Raw genomic sequence first — 9,364 nt, 5'->3', positions numbered from 1 at the left:
CCCTGCGCTTGCTCTGGCTTGGGTGGAGGTCCTATAGTTCAGTGCATCTGTGTCCTCAATGTTTGTTTTGGTTTTGTTTTCCTTGAAATTTGAGTTTAGAGTCTGAAATTGGAGGGAATATGTTTTCTTTGACTAGTCCTATCCATCTCAACTATACATGTAGGATTATGAGGAAGAACTATGTTTCATTTAACTGTCCAATACTTTGGCCTGGCTGTTTCATCTTCTCAAACATCCATTTACTTTCCAACTTTTATAATTGCTTTGCAGAGCACTGGTAGAGACACTTCCTCTGTAAAAAGATTTTTGAACTGTTATGATGGGATTTGGTAGCTGAGGCTTACTGCTGGTCTGTATAAAAGCCAGAATGCAATTGCTAGCTTGCCGCTAGCAGAGTAATAACATGTATTGGTTAGAAAATGAGACTTCAGATGAAGCTTGTAATGTAAGTGATTAAGCTGGGTTGAATGAAAGAAGCTTCCCGAAAAATTTACTTGATTATTCAGTCCTATAGGGCAAGGAAGGGCTGGATATACTAGAGTTCTGTTAAAGCATAATCCAACAGGCTCTGTGTACTCATGGAGCTGTGTATGCCAACGATGCATTATTATACTCGAGCAGTACTCTTGGAATAATGCTTTTAATTTCTGCTGGGTTATGTGGATGTAGTTGCGATGAGTATTCAACAGATCTGAAGATGGATAGTATCTTTATGGCAGCTTTATCAAAGGCTTTAAGGCAGTATTTTTCTACCACATGGATTGGAAATGGCCCAAAATTAAGAGAATAAGCTTCATTAAATCCTGTAGTGTTACTCTGAGACAAAATGTTACTGTCTTATTTTGCCCTTCAGCAAGGAGAATGGCATTCATGTGGTCCATATGGCATCCAGTTTGCTGTATTGTCAATGTGAAACAGGGGAAAAAGGCAAAATTAGCCTTTGGCGTTACCTTTCGGTGAGTTTTTGAATACTGACTTTAACTTTGAATACTAACTAGCTTATTGGTCCCTTGAAGAGTGTCCTGGATAGTAGTAAATGAAGTTTACTTCCATGTTGGTGGTTTTTCTTGCAGAGTTGGCTGTTGACTTCATACTAACATGATGTTGATTTGTTAGGCATACATACACAGAGTTTTGTAGCATCAGTAAGATACTGTGCCAGCTTGAGTTTTCTTTTTATTAGATGTACAAATTTCCTACCTGAAATCAATGTGGTTGTATGCATAAGAGCTAAATAATTTTAACAAAGAATAATGAACAGAAATAATCCAGCCAAAACAAGTAAGCTAAGAAGTCTGAAAGGGAGATGCTTATCACTTGGTGCTGTGACATCATTCTGCCTCAGGCAAGCAGGTGGAAGAGAGTAAAAGCCAAACAGCATTCATTCACAAGGTCAATTCTTTGGATGGAAATCGTGTGAGATAGCATTCTGTAGTAAGGCTGTGAAGGCTTCACACTGTATCCGTCTTATCTTAGGCTTCCAGGGAAATGTGCATGTTTCAGCAGAATTTTAGAAGTTATTTCCAGTCCCGGTTTCTTGTCCTGAGAGGTCCGCCGTTCTGGAAGAGCATCTGCTATAGTAGATGTCTGCAGAAGGTTTGCTAGAAATCACCATATACTGACAGTTTTGTCTGGTGATGAATTAAGTTAAGCGCTTCTGTTTTGTCTGCAAAAAGGTTTTACCGATATAGCTAGATCATCACGGAATACTGTATTTTTACACTCCTACTCAAAATGGCTGTGGTGGAAAGTCTGCTGTTTATTTTAACTACTTAGTATTTGATAGTGAGAAAACTGTTTCTCTAGAGGACAAGTGAGAATAGAAGAGGAAGTGATCTCTTCTATATGCATGTTTAAGATATCATTACATTTCTTGCAGTGATCCTCAGGTTCTGAATAAGGATGTTCATGTAGCAAATGGTTTTAAATTAACTGCAGATTGCAAGGGACATGTCAACAGGCGGCAGTAACTTTTGGGTAACCAATTTAATTAACCTAGCATCTCCCAAATCCCCCAGAGATGAGTATTTTGGAATTATATGTCTTCCCTCTGAATCTTCTCCCCCTACCCCCCAAAAAAGAAAAAAGAAAGAAAAAATTTTGGTGAGACACTGAAAACTAGGGTTACTAATACATTTGTCTTGGGGTAAATTCTGGCATCACTGTCTGAAAAACATTCACGGCAAATAGGTTCAGGAATTGCTATAAGAATAGCATAGGTTGGAAAATACACAGTATGCTCTTACTGGCCTTCTTTACAAACTCATAGATGTAATTTTAACTTTTTTCTGCTTCCTAACCTCTGGTAAAAATTAAGTTTTTAAACAACTCTGACTACTTAACAGACTGAATGAAAAAAGTGTTAAAAAAAACATACACCTATCAGGACTGGATCTGTTTTTCAGCCCTTTTCAAACTTCTCTTTGTGTACTCTGAGGAATATCTATACCTTCGTGCATCCTAACCAGAAGTTATATGGTAGCAGCTATGGCTGTGTGTAGATACCTGCTGCAGATCAGAAAGCAGATAAATTCTTCCTCTTGGTTTGTGTAAAGTCTGCTGAAAGATTTTCTGTCAACTTGGATCAGCTTTTTGAGTGACTACCAACTGAATTTTACTTATGAAACTGATGTAGAATAATGCTTGGAGGGTCATCAAGCAATACAAAACCAATGGGAATGTACAGAGACAGAAAAATATTTCCAGAATTAATTCCCTCTCCAGCCAGAAGGTTTTGACCTTTTCTCTGGCACTGTCCATGAATATTATTTCAGAGCTTGAGGCTATTTTTCTGCTGCATCCAGAAATTCTGGATGTTAAGCAAAACAAGTGCATATTCTGGTATGTTGCCAGATAAGCACACTGTGTGATAGTAACACAGCCTGTGACCTCTGTTTCTAAACTGAGGAACCTGTTAACCCGGTAGAGGACAGCGGTTAAAAATGTCCTCAAAGATGTAGAATCAGTCACTTATGTGCACTACTGGAACAGATAAAAGTTTGAAGTGGTATTAGAGACCACGTTCATAATGTAAACCAATGAACAGATTTCACACCTCCAAAAGAAGGAATTTCTAGGATATGTGGAAGTGTGTGCTGCATGAAATACAAGTCAAGACTTCATATTCCTAGTGTTCTTTTCAATGTTGCACCATCAGTAAGGAAGCATAAAGCTGAATAGTAATGATTAGCTCGTGTTGTATTCAAAAGAAAAATTGAAGTGGAAAAGCCTCAGTGATATTCTCTCATTATCAGCTTCCTGGTTCCTTCAGTTACTTTTCCAGATCTACTTTGTATTGCCATTTGGAGGAGGTGTTGGATATCAGTGATCATAGGGTTTAATTGTGAAAGAGAAGTGAGGGAACCGCAGCGTGCTTTGCTGCAGTGGGCATCTCCCAGTAGATGGTGCCATTGTGAAACGCAATTTATTCTGAGACGCACAAACTTTCAGCAATCTAGAATTTCTGTAAACTGTAGGACTTCTAGACTTCCGAAAAAGCCCCCATGTTCATTTCTTTAATGCCCTTCGTAAATATTCAAATCTAGGGATAAAATTAATGTTTTATTCTTCTCTAGGGAGGTGTAAAGAGGCACTTCTAAAATAAAGACAAATTATGTGGATCTTCCACGTTCAAGAGAAGACAATATACCCTGAAAATATATGCAGAAAAAACTCAGTTCATTCCAGTTCACCCAGGTTTTGTCTACACCTGTGAAAATAGCAGCATTTATTAGAATTCTGTTATCTATGAGTATACTGAAACAGGAAGTGATAATTAAGCAAATTTAGTTCACAGTTGTAAGGAACCAAAATGATTAAAAGATTATATGCATCAGGGGTTGGGGGATTAGAAATAAGAGCTGCTTTTCTATTCTTGGTTTAGTTACTGGAAAGCTTGTGTTGACTTTGGTATAGGTGGACACAGATGTCTGAATTTCTATAAATTTTTAAATAAAATTTAGGAAATCCCAAACATTTGTAGATACACCTCTACAGCAGTTAACCATTTTTAAAGTGAGTGAATTTATACAAGAAATTATTTGGAGCCTCCATAATCAGGGACAAGAATCGATGACCCCAGAATGTTGTGTTAAGAGAAATGTTTTGTCAGTAAATCAGTGAGGTAGAACCTGAAGGCAACAGATGTAAAGACTTAATCTTTTTTGAAGAAAGCGAAACTCCTATCAGGAATGGGCATTTGAGACCAGGATACAAAGTTTAGGGCCCCAGAAGATTCGCTGGAATCGGCATGTGCTCTGTGATGAAGAAAGATGTTAGTCCTAAAGGTGGGCACTGTGGTGTGCTCTTTACTGTCGTGCTAGCCAGCTGGAGAGCAAATGGAAACAAACAGCCAAAATGTGAACTCCTAGCTTCCTTTCCTGTCATAAGGGACTGGCTGAAAACATTGTATTTGTAGAGGCAAAAAAAAGCTTATTCATCATTTTGCCCTTAGTTAGGAAGACAGGCTTTGCCTCTGAATTAGGCAAAGCTCTGTTTGGGTGACAGAGCTGATGTTTTTTAGGAAATGTAAACAAGTAAAAGGGGATCCAGACAGTAGAAACAGGGATCATGAATTCCCAGATGAGTACAGCTTTAATGTTTAAGGGTTCGATTTGTTGGGCAGTAGATTAAATGTAATGATTCTCATAGGTTTCAAAGGGCATTGCGTCAGATTATAAAGATTATTCTGTCTGCTTCAGGTGTGTTGCATTTTTTTGAGGGCAATCCTATTTTTCCCACAAATATAACAGGGACACAATAGAGTTCTTTATATGATGTATATTAGAATAACTTTGATTTTACGTACTTCAGAAAAACGTATCTTAAGAGATTACAGTAATATGGCTGTTAGGAAAATATGCAGCTGTATTGCTGGCACAGGTACTTTTAAATTGTTTAAGTCAATCTGATTTCCAGTTTAACAATGGAAGATGGTCTCAAGCCATTCTTTTGCATTTGAAATGCTTTTCTTCCAAGTTTCATGACATTTTGGCTTAAATTCCTGCAGTTGAATTTACTTCTTGTGTTTTGGTCAATACCAGCCAGATTTTCTTCTCCAGGGCAACGTTGAGGGCTAATCAAGAATATGACACACTAATCAGCCTGTGAGATCTTATGGAACGTACTTCACTTGGGAGTGACATCTCACAACAGCCTCAGGTACCATTGGCACCATTAAACCTTACTCTTGACCTGGTTTGTCCTCAAAGGTGGCCTTTTCACCTCAGTCTGAAACTGGCCTGGTTCTGAACATTGGCTCACTTTGAAAGATACTGGCCCCCACTCGCTTTCCCCTTCCCTCACTATGACTAAGGAGAGCCTTTGTCCCCCGTGGAAAACACTGGTGTGGTTTTGCTGAGATTTGTATGTCCTGTTGAATTCTTTCATGGGGAAATGGGGAAGGGAGAAATCTCCTTCCTTCCTTTTTTTTGTTACCAATGGCAAAAGTTGATCTACCTTTGTTCTCCACCTGCCACGTCTCCTCCTCCTCTTTTCCTTTACCTGCTCTGGAGACCATTGTTGGCAACCAGCCAAACCATCAGGCTTTTGTTGTTGGTGTGTTTCAAACAGACTGGATTAAGGAGAACAAATGCTATTGCTAGTTAACCAGCTTACTTTTAGTCATTAATTGCTATGACTATTGTGTCATTCTCTACTGCCTCCCTGCAAAACAGCTAGATAGGTGCTTGTTGATATTGCTGATACATTGTTAAACAGATGAGCATTTCCCTCCTGTTTCCTTTTGTGAAATACCACGCTTCTGTGTGTAATGCAACCATTAAAGTACACTTACAGTTCTAAAGTATTGTTTTATTGGGGAAAAAACAGTTTTCATTGAACTCAGGAGAAAAAAAAGGGTTTTCCTACAAACAGGGAAGCTTATGAGAACTGTATGTCTCATTTATAGACTTCTGTGAATGTGTTTAGTATTGTTTTAAGCAGTGTTTTAACAAGCCTGGAAAATGTCGGTGGAAGTGAAGGAAAGCATTGACCCTGTCTACAGAGAAAAGAAACTAAGGGATTAAGACTTGAGCGCTTGATTTTTGTGAATAACTAAATCACTGCTTAGGGAGTTCTGGGACACAGCTTGAAAAACACTTTTTGAAGGGCATGATTTCAACTCACTTTATCAAGCCTATAGTCTGAGTCAGTTTTAGACTTAAGTCATTCCACTTGAGCCCTGACTTAAAAGTATACTGACAAATGAGGAAAGGAGTATCCTGAACAACTGAAAGGTACTGACCATTGAATTCCCAAAAGTTACAGAGTAAATTTTTTCTGGAAAAATTGAATTCGTGCTTAAATCTGGTGCTTCTGCATTGTCAGATTATTTAAGATTACATGCATGTTTATACAACAATGATAGTACCAAAGTAAGTAAAGTAGAAGAGGAGAGAGAGGGATAAGGCAGCATCCCTGTAATCCTCTTGCTTTCCTTGTTCTCCCCTCCCCTCCCCATCTAAGTATCAAGAAACTGGTCATGGTAGTGAGGTTTTGGGTAATGATTACATTTGACTTTTCTTCACAACTAGTTTTCTTCAGAATAATTCCACCTAAATCAAAGCTGATGGCTCCTGATTTACTTGTGTTCAGGCTTTCTTTAGGCTTTTGTCCATAATCAGAAAAAACCTGTCTGTTTTGTTAAAGGAAGTTGAATAATTCAGATCAGTTCCTTACTGTATCCCAGACAGGCATTTACACCAGTGGAAATGAAGGGCAAAATGCTGAATTAGGATGTTTTAGAACATTTCCTCCTCCTCTGACTGCATTTGCTCCATTTCTACTTCCAGGATTTTGGATGTAGGATTAATCATCCCTGATTTCAGGTTGGTTGTCGTATGGTCAGACTACTTTTATCATTGCAAAAAATTAAACAACACAGAAAAGGTCAGATGATCTCTCAAGGATGCCTGAATTCAAAGACTGTCAAGCTACTAGTAGATTTAACTCCAGCTCCAGAGGAGTCTCTATTTCAGATTGTGCCAGTGCCGCTTCAGATTTCTGCTGAGATACGAAACTTCAACTGGTTCTTTTCTTGTGGGGTTTAAGTTTTATGATTTTGTATGTTTTGCCTTGTCTGAACTAAAAATAAAATCTTGTGCAGTTCTGTGTTTTTGATATATGATGGTAGTATGAGAAGCCTGCCTGTCAATATTCTCATCTAAGACAACAGTAGCTATGATTTCTGGGATGATTTGAATTCATTGTGCACCCTATAATAAAGCTGTTCTTTGTCACAGCAAGGATGAGACACCTAGAAATGAAGGTAAAGGGGAAAAATTAATGATTATGTAGATCTATTCTCTGGCAGAGTCCTCCATGTCAGGATGAAGGGAAATACTCAAGGATCTGCTGAGGTCAAATCGCAAAGGTAATTTGTGTTCGTAAATGGTTAATCATGACTTAAAAATACCCATATTGACAGGAACTGCAGGATAAATGTCATTGGAACTTCTTGTTTTTTTAATACACCTTAAGAAATTAAACAAAGCAAATGCATTTGGTGGCGCCCTCAGGAAAAGTCCAGTCACTTCCTGAACAGTAATCTGCCTGTGAGCAGCAGATAGATTGTCATTGTTTGCTGTTTCCAGTAATGGGAACGATTACTTGATCTAGCCAGTTTCTGTTGAAGACCTGGGAAAACTTATGCATTTTAATGGAAAAATTTTATCTGTTTCCATAAAACAACAGCAGAAAAAACCAAAACCTGGTTTTGGTACCTGGAGGCATCACCTCTGATGATGAATATTGTTTTATTTTGGAATTAAGTGTTTGTTCTTCAGGAACGAGATGTATCTTGCTCTTCTGGTGATTTTCTTGCAGTGTAAGTTTGGTAAATAAATATCTGGGTGGGTACATGTGTTTTGGGGTTGTTTGGCGCTATTTACTGTTTCCCGTTACTGTTTCTCAATCTGTAAGCTTTGAAAATCACATTTCTTTTCTATTTTTTCCAGGTTCAGAACTTTACAGTCAGAAGAGAGGTAGGTAATTAAGTTTTTTTTTCACACACAAATTTAAAATAAGTAATTTAACTAATCCATCAGTTGTTGGTGTGCATCCGTAACAGTTTGTCTGGTTTTGCTCAGTACAAAATCGGGCCATGTAAAAAAAAAAAAAAAAAAAAAGTATTCCTTGGTGGTGTTTCTTGGTATAGTGTTACAATGAGACATGTGCTGCTCGTACTTCAATAAATGTTTTAGTGAAATCTTTCCTAGAATAACTTTCTTTACTGAGGCACAGAAGAGAAGAGATGGGAAAGAAAATGTAATTACTAGTGTTTTGGTTTTGGTCTTTAAAAAGCCCTTTCATACCCACAAGCAAGGAGGATAAAATTATAGAAAATAAGTTAAGGGCACTCACTCTTGCTCTTTTTTTCTTGCAAACGAAAAGAACATGCCTGACCAGAGCAGAGAACTTGCGTTCTGAAAGGAATGCGTTTACTTTTTACCGTATCATCTTGCTGACTTCCAGCACGTACACTCTGCAGACTTCCTTTCCTCAGTCTCTAGCGAGAAATGTTTGCTTCTAATAATGTGCTTTACTTACATGCAAAGAAATCTGCAATTTTTGCATTGGTTTTACACCCAAAACTCTCTCTAGCAAGGACAGTTTATAAATAGCTGGTACATGGCACGGGACTTATTTAGATACAGGAAAGTTTTCTTGTTCTAGTTGCAAATTTCTAATACATATCCTGGCCAAAATAGGCATACCCAAAAGCTGTCAGTTCTAAAGGAAGGGAAAGTGAACGAGGTCATAAATCTTTCTCTCTACTTGTTCATCTAGCTGTGTGAATAAAATATTAATTATACCAGGATTCTAATAATTATAAAATTTTAAGCTACAAATTATTTATCATTGCTGTGGTTACAAACACAGAAGCATTGTATATATATATATTCATGCTATTATAAACTTTATTTCTTAAAGTGTTTATGAATTTTAATACTTTTTAGAATAGGAATATTGTAGTCAGTATATTTTTTCAGGGGCTAACATATCTAAATTAATTGAAGGCATTGCTTCTGCATATGATTCTTTATTTGAATCAGGGTATGATTGTTAAGGACTCTTGAGAGTGTGGTTGCTGGACTGCCAACAGCGTAAAGTTAAGCATGTACATGTGTGCTTGCAGAATTTGTACCCAAATATCTCCTGTTACACTCTAGTTATCATAAACTAGAGATTTAAGATTATCCCGACCTTGTCAGTTACATGTTTCAAGTGGTACTTGCTGAGTGACATAACTCTAAGCTTACTTTCAGATAAAAAATACTGGTATAACTCCAGGGATTTCTGCTAATTGGGGATGAATTGGCTTGGGGTTTAATACAACTCTGAGCAGGGTTTTGCTGTCATTTTT

The 9,364-nt window shown here is 37.6% G+C and overlaps 1 protein-coding gene across 13 annotated transcripts in view; it reads left to right on the top strand.

The window, feature by feature from the left end:
• Positions 1–4,882: 4,882 nt before the first annotated feature.
• The window catches only part of PECAM1 (platelet and endothelial cell adhesion molecule 1), a 36,156-nt gene continuing 31,674 nt past the window's right edge, over positions 4,883–9,364 (top strand). For 7 of the 13 annotated variants that reach the window (XM_013299205.3, XM_013299203.3, XM_027786871.2 and 4 more), the window contains exons 1-2: positions 7,552–7,825; positions 7,956–7,982. In XM_013299205.3, the coding sequence (XP_013154659.2) occupies positions 7,792–7,825; positions 7,956–7,982 (61 nt within the window). In that variant the 5' untranslated portion in view covers positions 7,552–7,791. Of the gene's footprint in view, positions 5,161–7,241; positions 7,373–7,550; positions 7,826–7,955; positions 7,983–9,364 lie in introns of those variants that run through there. The other 6 variants (XM_013299206.3, XM_027786874.2, XM_013299204.3 and 3 more) reach the window with 3 other exon arrangements.

The sequence above is a fragment of the Falco peregrinus genome, chromosome 2, assembly GCF_023634155.1.
Source record: "Falco peregrinus isolate bFalPer1 chromosome 2, bFalPer1.pri, whole genome shotgun sequence".
NCBI classification, from domain to species: domain Eukaryota; kingdom Metazoa; phylum Chordata; class Aves; order Falconiformes; family Falconidae; genus Falco; species Falco peregrinus.
This window is presented reverse-complemented; position numbering and strand designations above follow the sequence as displayed.